At 44.2% G+C, this 16,181-nt stretch overlaps 7 protein-coding genes and 1 non-coding gene across 8 annotated transcripts; 3 read left to right on the top strand and 5 right to left on the bottom strand.

Annotated features, from left to right (window-relative positions):
- Positions 1-526: 526 nt before the first annotated feature.
- THI73 (Thi73p) lies at positions 527-2,170 on the top strand (the record flags this gene model as incomplete). Its single annotated transcript, XM_022609511.1, has 1 exon — positions 527-2,170. The coding sequence occupies one exon, from the start codon at positions 527-529 to the stop codon at positions 2,168-2,170; it is 1,644 nt and encodes a 547-aa protein (XP_022465900.1).
- Positions 2,171-2,425: 255 nt separating this feature from the next.
- On the bottom strand, positions 2,426-2,498 carry KNAG0Htrna5T. The gene has a single exon. It is a non-coding gene; the product is annotated as a tRNA-Thr (tRNA).
- Positions 2,499-3,536: 1,038 nt separating this feature from the next.
- Positions 3,537-5,630, bottom strand: APL1 (Apl1p; the record flags this gene model as incomplete). The annotated part of the gene is made up of 1 exon (XM_022609510.1): positions 3,537-5,630. One exon carries the CDS (start codon positions 5,628-5,630, stop codon positions 3,537-3,539), a length of 2,094 nt encoding a protein of 697 aa, XP_022465899.1.
- A 1,458-nt stretch (positions 5,631-7,088) lies between these two features.
- SAG1 (Sag1p) lies at positions 7,089-9,080 on the top strand (the record flags this gene model as incomplete). Its single annotated transcript, XM_022609509.1, has 1 exon — positions 7,089-9,080. One exon carries the CDS (start codon positions 7,089-7,091, stop codon positions 9,078-9,080), a length of 1,992 nt encoding a protein of 663 aa, XP_022465898.1.
- A 300-nt stretch (positions 9,081-9,380) lies between these two features.
- KNAG0H02370 (uncharacterized protein) lies at positions 9,381-10,517 on the bottom strand (the record flags this gene model as incomplete). The annotated part of the gene is made up of 1 exon (XM_022609508.1): positions 9,381-10,517. One exon carries the CDS (start codon positions 10,515-10,517, stop codon positions 9,381-9,383), a length of 1,137 nt encoding a protein of 378 aa, XP_022465897.1.
- Positions 10,518-10,939: 422 nt separating this feature from the next.
- MPP10 (rRNA-processing protein MPP10) lies at positions 10,940-12,814 on the bottom strand (the record flags this gene model as incomplete). Its single annotated transcript, XM_022609506.1, has 1 exon — positions 10,940-12,814. One exon carries the CDS (start codon positions 12,812-12,814, stop codon positions 10,940-10,942), a length of 1,875 nt encoding a protein of 624 aa, XP_022465896.1.
- Positions 12,815-13,078: 264 nt separating this feature from the next.
- On the top strand, positions 13,079-13,726 carry MRP8 (Mrp8p; the record flags this gene model as incomplete). Its single annotated transcript, XM_022609505.1, has 1 exon — positions 13,079-13,726. One exon carries the CDS (start codon positions 13,079-13,081, stop codon positions 13,724-13,726), a length of 648 nt encoding a protein of 215 aa, XP_022465895.1.
- Positions 13,727-14,031: 305 nt separating this feature from the next.
- On the bottom strand, positions 14,032-16,065 carry NOP9 (RNA-binding RNA processing protein NOP9; the record flags this gene model as incomplete). Its single annotated transcript, XM_022609504.1, has 1 exon — positions 14,032-16,065. One exon carries the CDS (start codon positions 16,063-16,065, stop codon positions 14,032-14,034), a length of 2,034 nt encoding a protein of 677 aa, XP_022465894.1.
- Positions 16,066-16,181: the final 116 nt, after the last annotated feature.

Genomic DNA, 16,181 nt, shown 5'->3' with positions numbered 1-16,181 from the left:
GTTATGCTCTTGTTGTGTTGCCCAGAGAAGAGACCGCTTCCCCGCAGTTCCCTGCCAGAGAACAACGCCAGTGATACAGAATAAGCACAGCACAGCACAGCGCGGCGTTCCCAGAAGCAACAAGGGCCCCACCGGCTGACTCCCTCTGCCTAAACGAATCCCGCGAAGAATCCCAAAAATGAATTATTTCGAGCACTGAATAAGCACATATCCTCTCGGCCGAGACTGCTGAAGCGAGCAGCCGGAGATGCTGCTGCGGTTGGTTGCGGTACACGGCTTGGCTAAGACGATGCGATGAGCACTGTAGCCGGGAGGGGTGTGCAGTATGTGATTGTCGCTGCCTCACGGTGTGTCAATGGGAGGAAAAATTTTCACGATGCGATGAGCTTGCAATTTGCATGGGACTCTCGGAACATTACTTAAGGGCATCGACATTCGTGTTCTTGTACATTCACACAGTTCCTCCTTTTCTGTTCCATCCCGGTTCATACCGCAAAAGTATACCCACATACCACAGACTCTTCCCATGACTATTGCGTCTAAAGGTGACTCCCGGTTTAACGAAAAAGTGGACGCTGTCGCTCACTCGCAGCTGGCCCCCACGAGATCCGCATCCTCGTGTTCTGCTATCGATGACGAGGAGAAATCAGCGTTGGACTCTACAGACGTGTCTCGTGTCCTTGCCGGTGCACAAGATGAGGACGTCGCTCTGAGGTTCTTGAAACAGAACAAAGTCGACTTGGATGATCTCTCAGAGGATGAATCTGCAGACCACTCCAAGGCTATCTTCTACGGGGCTCACAAGTTGAAACCAAAGACTATGCGCAAAGTGGACACTGTCATCTTACCCTTCCTGTGTTTGACCTACTTGTTCATGTTCTTGGACAAAGCATTGCTCAATTACGCTGCCTCCATGGGGATCAAGAAAAATTTGAAGGGGAACGAATTCTCGAACTTGAGTACTATCTTCTCAGCTGCCTACATATTCATGGAACCTGTCGTCACGTACTTGATCCAAAGATACCCTGTCTCAAAAGTTATGGGTGTGTTCATCTCACTGTGGGGGATCGTCCTGGCGTGCCATTCAGCTTGTAAGACATACGCTGCTCTCATGATCGTGAGGACTCTACTCGGGATGTTCGAGGCATCCTCAGCGGTTGGCTGCATCGCCATCAGTGGGATGTACTACACAAAGGCGGAACAGAGTGCAAGGATCGGGTTCTGGGCCATCCAGGCGGGGACAGGTTACATCGTAGGTGGGTTGATCTCCTTTGGGTTCCAACATTACCACGGGAAAGATTTCACCTCGTGGCAAATCATGTTTCTAGTCGTAGGGCTGGTCACTCTGTGTTTTGGTCTGCTTACCTTCTTTTATCTCCCAGATAACGTCATTAACGCTTGGTTCTTGACTAAGGAGGAAAAATTGGAAGTCGTGGAACACATTAGAGCAAATCAAACTGGTCTAGAGACCAAGAAGTTTAAGATCGAACAAGTCAAGGAATTGTTCTTCAAGGATAAATTAACATGGCCCATGTTGTTCGTCACAGCAGCGTCACAGATCAGTACAGGTGCCATTGGTACTTTCTCAGTCACGATCACCAAGACTTTTGGGTTCGACGATAAAAAATCCGCTTTACTTCAATTACCCATCGGTGCCATCACCGCCTTGATTATCCTCATCACCACGCAGATGATCTCCAGATGGGGGCAGTTGACCATGGTCACGACATCCATGTACATCCCAGCAATCATCGGTGCCATCGTCATGATTTGCTTGCCCCTTTCTCACAAAGTAGGTAACCTGTTGGCATTGTACCTACTGTACAGTGGGTCATGTGTCATTACAAACATCTACATTTGGAACTCGTGCAACACATCCGGGTACACGAAGAGAAGTTTTAGAAACGCAGTCACAATGATCGTGTACAACGTCTCCTGTATCATCGCACCACAGATGTTCAGGGCTAACGCTGCTCCTCGGTACATGCCTGCCAAGATCGCCCTGTTGGTGACCCAAGCAGTTTGTGTCCCAGCACAATTGTACGTTGGGTATTTGTGTAAGAAGGAGAATGAAAGGAGAGACAAAGAACAAGAGGGGCAAGATGTAAAGAAGTATCAATTCTTGGACTCTACAGACATTGAAAACAGAAGTTTTAGATACATTTTTTAAGTGAAGGCATAAAGAACGTGCATCTCCAAACGGATATTATTCAAACACTCCAATAAATTAATTGATCAAACGTAAGTTAGATTCTGTAGACTAGCATATATTTTTCTCTAATAATATACATCAAGAAAAACTCACAACAAAAACAAAGCCACAATCCTTCTACCTCCGAGAGGTAGTGGGGGAATGCAACACGCTCTGGCCTTGGAACATGAACTTCTCTTCTCCTTCAGGAGACCGCACACGACAAAAAGAAAATGCTTCCAACCAGAGTCGAACTGATGATCTCCACATTACTAGTGTGGCGCCTTACCAACTTGGCCATAGAAGCTAGATTTACAATTTATATTATATGAACAAGACATAAATCAGAGGTTTATGCACATAATCATACCGTTCAAAATGATGAAAAAAGAGGCCCAAAAAAAGAAGGACAGACGTTAATTATTATAATATATTGTGAAAATATTAAGTTATATTTAAACAGAGATATTACCTTTGTTATTAGTATTACTTGCGAATATACGTTAGTTCATATCGGAATATTCTGTCGTTGACACCCTAGTATTGAAGACTACGACATAAGGACCTATTGTTCATCCATACCAGTTGAAAATAGCTCTTTAGAAACGAACCACAAAATACAAATTTGGTAAGATAGCGCTGATCTTGATTAAAGTTTAGAGTAAACTTTAAGGTATATAAGAGTTCAACGGTGATCAATTGTTCCCCTCTCTACATAAGGAATATATAGAAGGAGGATATATAAAGGAAAAGAGACAAGGTTTCTAATGACTGGAAGCTGTGGCATTTATATAATAATTGGTGAAGCTAGATCAGACCGCATTAGCTTGGCTCTGTCCGTTCGTAATATGTATATTGCGTGAGTATTGATTAGTGCATGTTGCACATTGCGTAGTGCGTATTGCATAGCAACTGTTGTTTGTCGCTAAGGGTTGCCTTGTGGAAAAGGGCTTATTGTTTGTGTCTCGTATGCTTTATGAGCAAGCAAAAACCATGCTTAAAGAGAAAATTGCGCTTCTAGCTGATTTACAGTTTAAGTGTTATACCTCTAAAGAATTGCAACGATCGGAAAAGCAATGTCAATTACACCAGCAATTATCCTTTTCATATAGCCATATATATGAGTTTATTCAACCAATATATCTGTATTTCTCATATTTACTTCGTATTCAGTATATGTATATTTCAATAGGGACGTAATGGCTCCTGGAGATCTTGTACTTGAGCGTTACCCCAGTGAAAGCTCTAAATGAGAAGTAAGTTTTCCAGATTGTACTGCAATATATCTAAAGTGATCTTCTCCTACTCGATACTGCGCTTTTTTATAAATAAATAATATGCTTTACTAAAACTTTTTCTTCAAAGAGAATTTTCTCATCAGAAGAGACGGTTTCCTGGCCAACTTAGATGCATTGTTGGTACTCGATTTCCTCTTCCCCTTCAATTCATTGACCTTTTCTGCAGGTCTATCGTAATCGTTCATGGTAGAGTTCCTTTGCAGTTTCTGCCTGATGACTCCTTTATTCTCCAGTGTGGTCTCGTATTTGGGTCCCTCGTTTTCATCCTGCTTTATTATTTTGAGATGGCCTTTCTCACTATTCAATACTGGACTATCTTTTAAATGTTTGGTTTTTGCCGTATGAAATATTTGCCCAGTTGGTTTTAGATACACTGATGTTACAGTACCAATGTTCAATTCCAGTTCTTCCAAGACGTTCTGATCCAGTTTGGTATTCAATTCAATTACAGGGAGTTCCCCGTCCACAATCTCCTTCAGTACTTCCGGCGTCAATATATCCACACGTTCCTTTGAAATAGAGAGCAACCTCCAATACAAAAATGCTCTGCTCCGTAAATCAGGGTTATTAACGTCCTCTGTCAGAAAGTTAAAAAGCCGGAGGCACATATTTTCCAACCGTGGACTTGGGTCTCTCACAAAAAATTTGATTGCCGAATTTAATATTGAAAACTGTACATCCAAGGTCTCACTTTTTATATTTGAACAAAAAACTTCGAATAGTTCAATGTAATTTGGCAAAAGATGCGAGTAGTTGCAGATAATCCATATCATTGCATTCTTTGACTCTGCCACCTGTGCACAATCAATATATTCGACAATGGCTCTGACATCAGACTGGAATCTATCGGGATACCTTCTCAGAATATTTCTAAAAACGGATATGATCTCTTGTACCACGTAGTCAACCCCAAATTCCAACAAATTCATCAAAACATCAACACAAGTCTCGGCAGCCTCAGCACCCAATTTCACCGCTAGATTACCAATCGCGCGAACTGCCTTTCGTGACATTTGAATATCTATATCTGTGGAATACTGTTCCAATTCGTCCAAAATCTGCGGGAGAGTGTTACTATTAGCTAGAAGATATAAACACTCTAGTTTGGTGTCCTTGATGTAAATGGGATCGTTGTATTCGACAAAAAAATATGAAACCTCTAATTTAACCACTGGTTTTTCCCTAGTTAGAAGTAAAAGTATTATATTCCTCAGGATTAGGAACTGTAGTTCGGGCGGTTTTTCTAACAAAGTCAAAATAGAGTTGGAGAGTCTATCAACAACAGTTTCGCTTATCTCATCCACATAGTTCAGTAAATAGACGATAAATTCCAGAGATTTGAGAGCCACCGAGGTATTTACATGTTGCAACTGCGGCAATACGATATCGATCATATCATATGAATCATCGTGTGTTTGAGGAACTACTACTGTCACCAGACATTCTAAGAGGTTTGAAACATCCCATTCGTTTAGCTGAGGAATTAGCCCCAACAGATCCAGCGCAGTGTCTACCGAGATATGGAGAGGCTTCAAGTTCTTTGTCTTGTCATGTAAAGTGTAAAGCGTTTTTAGAGCTGCTACCTGAACAGTCGGTAACCCAACATGGTCTTCAAATATTCCGTGCAAAACACCGAGTAAGGTCATAACTCTTTCGTGATCCCATTCGTCCAGTTGTAAAAGTGAATAGACAGCCGATTTCATTAGAGCAGGAGAGGAAGACCGTTTATTAATCATGGTCATAATAAAATTAAAGGCTTCATCCGTAAACTTAAAAAAGGGGATCCCAACCAAAGTTTCAAGAGCCATAATTTGGAGTTGCTCGTTGTTGCTTCGCAGATCATTTCTGATTGACGGCATAGCATCTATTACAAATCTTGGCTTCAACGCCCCAATCGTCCTAACATATTCATGACATATTCTTTTTACTTCCAGATCATCTTCGATTTGCCAAAACTTCAAAATATCGGGGAAAAGTACGACCATCTCTACATAGTTCCCCAAAGTTAGATTGGCAATAATCTTTCTTAAAGCATGTTTTCTTTTGGTCACGCTGGACTTGATCTTTTTGACGTCAATTGTTTGCAAGTCCGTCCGAATCTCGCTAGCCTTGTAACGAGCAAAAATTCTCTGATCGGACATTGTTAACCCTTTAATGTCACCCTAATGCACGCTCAGGTAGATCTCGTGGTAGCAGCTACACAGGGTTCCTATAGTCTCTGTCAAGTGACACCATCCCAATATTGGTATCTCCTAATATTTTGAAGTTGTAAAAAACTTTTATTTTTTGAGATTTGAGGGCTCTGACGACGAAATACCAAACCTTCAAGGGTTAGAGTAATGTGTACAATTGACATGTGGTTTATTTAGAAGGTATTTTCTCTGCTACGGGACTAGTTCCAACAGGAGTGCAAATGACATTAGTTAATACTACTTTCACAGGATCACCATTTGCAAAAAGGATGCTAATTTTGGATTAAAAAGTCCCTTTAATTTCCCCAAAAAAGTGCCATAGAGGCATCGCAAACCCAAAACTTCGTTTGATCTCATTTTTTACACATAATCCAAGAACCGGTAAGATATAATGATTAGCTACGTCGTTTGGCCAAATCATTCGCCCAGTGTGCGCAAGCTACATACTCTATGGCCTGCGTTAAGAAAAAAAACTGTCTCTTTCTTGAAAGAAAAGCAGCTGTTTCGACTAATAACAACTATGATCTCATTTCAACATTTTACTCACTCGAAGATTCTTCACGAGATAAAGGGTGTTTGAAGATGGATATTCCCAGACACTACGACATTTGGCTGAAATCGAAAGACGTAAGAAAAAAAGTTGTTTCTCTCTTCTAGTGTATCCTCCCTATTGATTAGGCATCCTGTTTTGAGCACCCATCACAAACGTTTTACTCACTATTCGGCCTGTCAAACTTAGACATTCAAGTTCTGAGGCGAATGCGTTATCCTGCAGTATCCCAAACAAAGGTCCCACGCATCTGAAAACAGCATTTCCGGTGCATCTAAATAAACACATCGGTCAATTATATTCTTAATGCGTCAAACAGGGCCTCGGAATGGCTTCAGTTTTGTAGCCTTGCCCCATTATGGACTATTTGTTTATATGTCATTGCATATTTGTATGGGCGGGATGTTAGAAACTGCAGTCATTGCACGCTCAAAATGGAAACTCATATAAAAAAAAATTTTGCCCGAGATTTTATAGTGCAATTTTTGTGCTTGACGCCTTGTGAGGTTCAAGAGGGAACTGAAGGTTGAGATGCCTTCTGGGTTAGTTTCACCCAAATCTTTACATTTTTCCAGATTAGGTGCTGGAGGGAACACTTTTGTATTTGTAAAGCAGTTGCTCGATTCAAATTGTGCTTCAAATTGTAACGTAATAGTGAAACAGGCATTTCATGAGCGATGGACACATAATTGAGGTTACATTATCTGTGCTACATGGTGAAAGAACTATTCTACGATATCACACTTCTAAGTTATAAATGCACATTACTTTTTAATGTATTGAAGTTTACTTTTTTGCGATGGGTTCTTGATTATATCTGTTCCAGTTCAAGATAACCATCGACGTATTATTAGGCAATGCTTTCGTTATTACACCTCATCCTGGAGATTACCTTGGTTTCGAGTGTTTTTGCAGCCGACATATCCAATATTGCGTTTTCCAATCTTCAATTCAAATCTACAGATATAGCAATTCCATCTTTAGGATGGATTACTACGTTTGATTTTGACATCAGTGATGCGTCGAAGATCCAACAGGGAGATTCATTCTCAATTTCTCTTCCTTATGTTTACCGCATTAAATTTGAAAATGATGCCCCAAATATGGACGTGTCTATGAAGGATGGTACAACAGTTTTCAACTGTTATGCCTCCCAACAGGCTGCCTATAAATTTTCCGATTCCATTTTGACCTGTTTTGCCATCAAGGATCTGACAATGTATGAAGCCATTTCTGGTACAATATCGTTCCCGCTAAACTTTAATGATGGTGGTTCCATTACTCAGAACTACCTTGATGGCGCTAACTTTTTTAAATCAGGTTCAATGCAGGTTTCTTTCAGTGATGAGCTCTCTGCGCCCATAACTTTTGACCCTGTCCACTTCAACGGGAATTCATATACCATGGGTCGCACTACTACTTATGGTTCCGCTGAAAGCTACCATCTCGGCATGTCCTGTCCAAATGGTTACTTAGTTGGTGGGGAAGAAACCATTTTCTATGATATGAAAAAAGAAGGATATACATTGGATTGTCCTTCTGTTCAAGTTGGTGTCTCGAGTAACTTCAACGATTTTTTACTGCCAAAGGACATCTCAACTACAAACCCAGATTATGTTTGTAATAGTGCAAAGGTTAGAGTACAAGTCGGTCAATTACAAGCAGGAGAGATGGTCTTCATAGACGCTTTGCAAGCGCTTCCAGAAGGGCCTCACACTATTTATCATAGCATTACAGCTGCTTACACTTGTATGGACACCAATGCAGGGACGACATATACCACTGATATCGATACAGTTAACCTGATTTACGCGACTCAGGCTGCTGATGAAGGTCACGCATCTGTTCCTTCAAGAAAGCCGCCTACAGTGACTACCACGACGACGGTGCCATGGACTGGTTCATACACAACGACTTACTCCACGGAGACTACTGAGACGACGAACAGTGGGTCCACAACGCCCGAGATCATTATCCATGTGGAGACGCCAAACCCACCTGTGTCTTTGAATACCTTGACTACCACGACGACGGTGCCATGGACTGGTTCATACACAACGACTTACTCCACGGAGACGACTGAGACGACGAACAGTGGGTCCACAACGCCCGAGATCATTATCCATGTGGAGACGCCAAACCCACCTGTGTCTTTGAATACCTTGACTACCACGACGACGGTGCCATGGACTGGTTCATACACAACGACTTACTCCACGGAGACGACTGAGACGACGAACAGTGGGTCCACAACGCCCGAGATCATCATTCATGTTGAGACGCCAAACCCTCCCGTGTCGGTGCATACTATGATTACTACGACCACAACGAACAGTTTGATTTCATTCAACGTGTCTACATGTTCTAGTCAGCAAACTTCTAAACCTAGACCATCTTCTCCTAGTTTGAGTGCTAAGCCAAGCACGTCAACAATTGAGAGATCTAGTACTGTTTCCGTATCTATTCAAAGTAAGCTATCGCGGTCCTCTTCCAATATCTCAAGTAGGTTTTCAACAGAAACAAGCACTAATCCGAAACCTCATACGTCGTCGAGTCGCGTTGTGACTATCTCTCCATCGACATTCGCTACAAGTGTATCGAAATTTTCAGAACACAAATCTCTTACGACATCAAACCACACAGTTTCAGTTGTTCCACCAGTCCCCTCAGTTTTATCGGTATCGGTGGCTTCGAGCAGTTCTCCTCACTTCCCAACACCTCTACGTTTGGAGGTGTCCTCTCTAAGTTCAATGCCACCTAATATTGTATTTTCTGGTGCCGCAAACTTTGACAGTTGTTACAGTTTTTCGTCACTGCTAATGCCGTTGCTGTCTCTTCTTTTTCTATAACTGATCATTATTATCAACGTCCTACTCCCTTCCTTTAGTTGCTGTATGGAAAGTAGCTTATACCTTTTCTTATCGTTATTTTGTCGTTATATAGTATACATATTTTATCAAAGAATGCTGGTTTTATTGTAACCATGTCTGATGATCCTAAAAGTGCTGTTGTATATATTAAAAAGTGTCCATTTTGCAGAAATAATACAAAAGAATATGGTTATTGAGTAGGAATATAATGTCAAGCAGTAGAAATAAGCGGAAGTAATTGCAAACTGCTAGAGATGCGGTGAAGTGCCAGGTAAGAGTTTAATTTTTGAGTTGTGGATTAGAATTGGTGCTGAAGTGTTCATAGCCATTACTTTCGCCATCTCGTAGGTCGACTTTAAAGGTGAACGTTGAGTATCCACTTATGGTGGGGGGTAAAGGCTGCGATTTGTTCAGTTTAACTTTCGTACTTGCATTGAACTTACCCAAGAGGTTGTTTTTATTATTGTCCAAATTTCCCTCATTGGATCCTTTCATCCCTGCTCTCGAGGTAACATGAAATTTGGTATCTATTACGGGATGTGTTTTATTCAGAGAAGCTTCACTGACCGGTTGGTTGCCCTTAGAGTAGTTGTGAAGATTGAAAATTTGAGGTTTTGTGGTTATCGGATCTGAAGCAAGCGTGTTTTTAGTAGGCGATTGATTAAAGAACATGTGTCTATGGGTACTTTCCCTCGGAGCGGTTTCCGCCAATCTCATACTCTTAGGATTCTTGTATAACTTATCACCCCCTGAGTTCTGTTTCGGTATGGATTTCACAAACGTGAGTTTTCTCGATAACTTCCCATCAGATGTCAGTTGAGTATTGTTAAAACTAATTGAGATTTCGTTGTTAGTGCGCCGACTGCTATTAGTATTACTGCCAGTATTACTGTTGCCTTGGTGAATGTGGTGGTGGTAATGACTGTGCTTGTTAATATTAGCGTTGTTCCCGTGACTAGTTGTATTTGCCACAACATTTGTATTGAAGGAGTTATATTTCGGATCGACTTTGATTATCAAAGAATCTCCCAGTCGATCACTAACCAAATTCGAGTCTACTTCTTGGGAAATGTCACTACCCTCCTGGACATTCCGGGTGGAAAGGGACTTGTCCGTCTTTTCATCGCATAGGGCAGTCTTCTCGTTAAAACTTGGCTTTTCATTAGGTAGAAAGTTGTGGAAAACAAGAGATTTAGAGGGCTCTTGCTCCCCGTTCTCAAGCCATACCAATGGATCCTTATTCGTGCCAGGATTTTCCCGGTAAAGCCCCAAGCTTGTTGTTCCAGCGGTTGATGCACCATGCTCGTCTTCCTGACCTCCCCCATTTTTGAAATGGTGGAAAGTGTTCGACCGTACCTTGTCTGACCGCGATTTGCTCGGGTCTACCATAACCAGTTTCATCATCATATTAGTCATGCGAGCGCAAAATGCTGAACTCCCACGGACTACTTGTGTCGCTGACACCACCTCTTCTCTGAGTTTTGGCGTGCAACGAGGCGTTAACTTGAACGTTAAAATTTATCAAAAAACAACCAACACAAGTAAATAAATGAAGAGGAACTGAATAACAACTAAATTGTAGCGGAAGTGCTGTGGGTGTGAGACGTCACCCACATAGAAAGCACCAGCGAATGTTATATGAGATAACCAGATGCACAGTACATTAAAAAACGTATACGATTAGGACCACTCTTGTTCCTTGATGACTTGTTAATTTATGACATCCTTTTCATGTATGTAGATAGAGGAAAAGGAAGAGTGTGTTTATTGACTATTGTACATTGAGGATCAAAGAGAGAGAAAGTGGTTTTGTGTGTTATGTGTGTATGCCATGAAGACTATAACTTGACGTTCCTCAAAGTATCACTATGTGTGTCCTTTTTATCCTTACCCTTGACATCGTGTTTCTCACCTTTCTTGTTGATGACTGTCAGATTCTTCGCACGAGACAGCGTTTCAATAACTTGGTCCTTCTTGCTGCGCTTCTGTGCTGGCTCTTGGCCTTGTTTCTGTTGCGCGTACTGCTTCGATCTCTTCCGCTTGGCGGCCCTACGGAGTCTGGTCTTGTCCTCCCTCGACAGTTCCCCTCTAGCCATGACGGTACCATCGTTCAGCCTTATTTCTGCGTCATTTTCAGATTTACCCACCTTGTATACTTCTTGTGGGGCTAATGTAGATGCGGACGACATAGTCAACGGTTGAGCATCCTCCATTGTGATGGCGGCAGTGTTCACCCTGACTTCCATAGTCTTTTGAGCCGGTTTGGGCACGAAGTGAGCCGAAGAAAGCGCATCCAGCTTGTAATTCAGATCGTTGAACATTTCTGTAATCTCATCATGACTCTTCTTCAGTTCTTCGCTGATTTCCTCGTCATCTTTCACACCTTTGTAATCGTTCTCGTATATCTCGGCAAGTGATTTCGATGACTTAGTGTCACTCAATTCGAATGCTGGTTTACGTTGCTTCTTTGAAAGGTCAACAGCAACCCTACGGGCCAGATCATCAAAATTAGAGTCCTTTATCCTTCTTCTGATCATTTCCTCCAGCGTTTCGGTGACTTCCGTAGTGATGATCGGCACAGGTTTTGCTGTTCTTTCAAATTCTAGATCCTCAGTCAAAAGTGCATTTTCGGGACGGTTCTTGGCATTGACTTCACCCTTTAGCGCCCACTTCTTCTCTGCTACAGCTTCTTCTTCCAGCAGTGCTATCTGCTCTTGAATTTCCAACTGTTGTCTTTCAAAGGAAGTCAATTTGTCTTTTTTGCTAGATAAATCGCTTTCCTCTTCTTCATTCTCGTCCTCTTCCTCGAATAAATCTAGTTTGGCAGAGTTAATAGCAGAAACATATTCATCGTTATCGTCCTCCTCTTCGTCTTCTTCTTTGTCTTCTTCCTTGCTGTTATCTCTATCCTGTTTCTTCGACTCCTTCGGCTTGTCAAAGAAGTCATCAAAATATAGGACTTCTTCATCTTCTTCAGAAGGTACGTCTGCAAAATAATCGACTTCCTCCTCGTCATCGTCTTCCTCCACCCCGCCATCTTCTTGAGCCAAAGTTTGTCTATTAAATTCATCGATATCAAAGAATTTGTCGTTAAGCTCTTCGTCTGTTTCTCTATTCTTTCCTTCGTTAGACTTGCTACTACTTTTGCTCTGTGTATTAGAATCCTTGGCGGCTTCCTCGGACACCTCTGGGACCTCTGTACCTACAGCAACCTCATCCAGAGCGTCTTCAGATTCTTGTAAATCATCAAAATCGTCCACACCGCTAAGAATCTCTGCATCATCGTCGTCGCTGTCATTTTCATCAGATTCACCTTCAGAGTCATCACCGATGTGCTCTTTGGCGTTTCCTAATTCTTCTTCTCCACTCTCGGACAACTCTGCGTCGTCTCCATTAGCATCAACCTCTAACTCGTCGTCGCTTTCCTCGTCTTCTTTCAACGCACTTCTCAACTCTTCAATGCGGGACACCAAATCGGTTTCAATACCATCCACAATCATCTTTGCCTGCCACCAGACTTGGCTCGCATCCAGCCCTTCCACGACAACCTCATTCAGCGGGAGTGTAGAGCCCTCGCTTTTGACAACGCCTTTGTAGTTCTTGATCGCAGCATCCAAGTACAATTTGGCACACTTGAGCGCGCCCTTGGGACCCTGTCCCAAAACTTTGAGAGGGTCGCTTTTAATGCTCTCAACAAACGCTCCGCTGCTCATTTTAAAAGCTCTTAAAACGGTAGCAATGGAGAACTGTTCAGAAATAAGTTACTACTTCAATATATGCTCCTCCCAAGTGTACAACTGGCACTACCGTCGTCCTCGTCTTCAAAACGAATCGAGACCTCATCGCAACTTCAAAGTGAAAAATTTTTGGACTTAAAATTTTCAATTCAAAAATATTTGTTCACTATTGTTTGACGGGTACCAAGGTGTTATTGATATTGCCACAAACGTTGCTGCTACTGACCTACTGAAGTGACCATGTCGTCGGAGTTGGAAGAATTGAGGAAGCAGGTGACACAGCTTGAGCAGCTGGTTGCAAAACAGACGAAAGTTTTGAGCAAGACGGGCCAAAGCGTGCTCGAGTTGCAAGTGAGCAACCAGAAAAGGGATGTTGACAATTTCGGTCCACCAACAGCTTCAAAGACAGTGGCTAGGGACAAATTTGACTCCACAGAGTTTGCCACGAACGATGATATCATTGGGCTCGTTGGTGAGCTGCAAATCGAATTGAACCACATTGAGGAAAGATCTATAAGACGCCTCGTCAACGCCACAAAGACCGAGGAAAAGGATATACTGGCTCCACTGCCAAATGCGGATGGGGACACACCAGACTTTAAAACGTCTTTCTTTCCCAAGACAATGAAGGAGTTTATAGAAATTGATGATGTGAACCTTTTCAAGCTAGCTAGATTTTACGAATGTCTACCACCTACTATGAAAGAACAAGACGATTTGGAGAAGTTTTTGGATGGGAAGCTAGACAACCTACACGTGAACGATTTTGATGATGCTACCATCAAGAAAGAGTTGGAAAACTACAAAAAGGATCAGTTGGATGATATATTCAACGAAGTGGCTAGGTACATAGGGTTACGTTCAAGGAGGGGTGACGATATCTGGTAGTTATAAAATGATAAAGAATGGTGCTTGTTGCACCTTCTTTAACGAGGTTTTGATTCCATCGTTTTTTCTTTCTCTTTGTGAGCGTTCATGTCCGCCTTCTCCAGTTCGCCAGTGTCCATCACAATCGGTTTATACACGTATCTTTAAAATACATTTTATCTTCGACTAGAAGGATCGATCAAATGTAATATGTATAGGAACATTTAACTACACCTCTAGCTATCTAGTATATCGAATCCAATCATTAATAACGGACATCCTGAGCCAAAGCTACGAGAAGTTCGTGGTGAAATCAGTATACATTATTATTTCCTGCTTCTTTCCCGGCTACCATTGAAATTCTGTCTCTTGTATGGTTTCCTGGAGTCCTCACGGCTTTCTGTCCCCTCCATTCCGTGCTTTGCCGACTTTGGCTGCAGGGGCTTTGAGTCTGGGAACAGCTCCTTATCGTGCTCTTTGACCAGTTGCTTCCAGTCCCACCTTTTCCGGGCGTACAGCTCCAGGTTCCAGTTCTTCCAGACCTGCCGGCCGTATGTGCTGTTCTTCACCTTTTCGGACTCCTTCATCAGTGCGCCGGCAATCCGCTCCTTGTAAAGGGCCAGCTTGGCAGTGAAGTCCCACAGCTTGTCCATGACATGTGAGGCGTACGCATTGCACGCCATCCCGACGGCGTCTTTGCACAGCACGTTCAGCAGCAGCTTCCTCTTGATGAAGTCCACGCGCTGCACCTGCAGGACGTGCTCCACCACATGCGAGAACACCCCGTGGTAGCACATCTGCAGCAACCTCTCCTCGGGGAGCGCCAACATGCTATCGGTGGTGATGTTCAGGAACTTGTCGTCGTAGTCGATCAGCTGCTCCAGAAACAGCGACCGCCTTCTCTCGTCCACGGTCGGCCAGTCGTCCCGCGTGTTCCCCAGTGTGGACGAACTCAGCGAGAGAGCGCTCTCCAGAATGTTCGCCTCCGCAGCGCTGTAGTACTTCTTGACCAGCTGGCCAATGACCTCCTCGCGAAGGTAGTTGCCCTCTTTGTTGCTGCTCTCGATGATCGTCGTCCCAAAGTCCATGTTCGAGTTCAGCAGGATGTCCAGCTCGGGCACCAGCGCGTCCAGGATCTCCCGGACCTCCTTGCTCTTCAGGTGCTTCAGCAGACTCTGCACCACGAAGGCGCCCGTGGTGTCTCTCTTGGCCAGCTTCACAATACGGTCCGCCATGTACAGCCGGTACAGCCTCTCCACGTACTTGATCCTCCCGAACGCGATGACGTTCTCCAGGAAGTGCGACCCGACAGGGTCCGACAGCAGGTACTCTAGGAAGGACTCCTCCTTGGCGTCCTTCTCGTCCCCGACGGCAAACACCAGCCGCCAGAACGACCGGTCACGGTCAAAGATCCCTTCCACCTGGATGATCAGCTGCACGACCGGCGAGGCGACCTTGTCCACGCACAGTTCTCTGAACTTCGTCACCATCGAGGTGGTCACGTCCGCCTTGCTCTGTGCGCCATTGGTGAAGCTCCCGTACAGCGTCGTGATCAGGTCGCGCAGCTGGCCCTTGAAGGACTCCGGCGTCTGGTACGTTCTGTTGAAGTCCTCGTTGTCCCCCAGTTCGATCATCTTCCGCGCGATCTTCGACTTCTTCGACCGCAGCGTCGAGTTGTTCTGCACCGTGCTGGGCAGCAGCTTCGAGGACAGGATCAGGATCAGCAGCCGCAGCACATGCGACGCATACTCGTGTTGCACCATCTCTCGCAGGTGCGGCCGCATTTCGTTCAGCATGAACAGGAACATGTTCTCCATGCTGACAAACACGTCGCCCTCAGCAGGCTGCGCATCAAAGCTCGGCGTCAGCAGCTCCTTCTCTACAAGCGCAGCACTCCGGACCAGCAGGGTCTCGAGCACATGCGAGGCATACTTGTGGCACGCCATTCCGAAGAACACGCCGTTGAACGCCTGAAACAGCGTCCTCAATTGGGAGTCGTCACACTCGAGGATCAACCGCTCCATCAACTTCGAGCAGATCTGCGACGTCACCAGCTTCAGCTCCTTGCCGGCAGCCTCGCCTACCACACTCGCCACAAAGTGCTGCTTCTCCTCCGGGGTCTCAAACGCGTCCAATGCGAGCGTCGCCTCGGCCTGCTTGAAGTACTCCAGTTCTTCTCTGTCCAGCACCCCAAAGAACATGGCGTTCCCAGTGGCAGAACCGCCAGCAGCAGCCTCGGCAGCCTCTTCCTGGGGCACATCTGCCTTGTGCTCGGCGTGGCTCACATCCTCGCCGGTGCCCGGCGCAAACGCGTCTTTCTTCTGCTTCTTCAGCAGTTTCCTACCTCTCGCCTTAGCCATTCCCCAGCGCTCTGTAACTTACCGGACTCTCCCCCAAACCAATTGAACCTCGCTTCAATACCGCACTCTCGGGCTCATCGCATCGCATCTCGAAACTTTCAATACTGAAATTTTTC

This window comes from Huiozyma naganishii, chromosome 8, assembly GCF_000348985.1.
Source record: "Huiozyma naganishii CBS 8797 chromosome 8, complete genome".
NCBI classification, from domain to species: Eukaryota; Fungi; Ascomycota; class Saccharomycetes; order Saccharomycetales; family Saccharomycetaceae; genus Huiozyma; species Huiozyma naganishii.
Note: the sequence above shows the minus strand (reverse complement) of the source record. Positions and strands in the feature narration are given on the sequence as shown.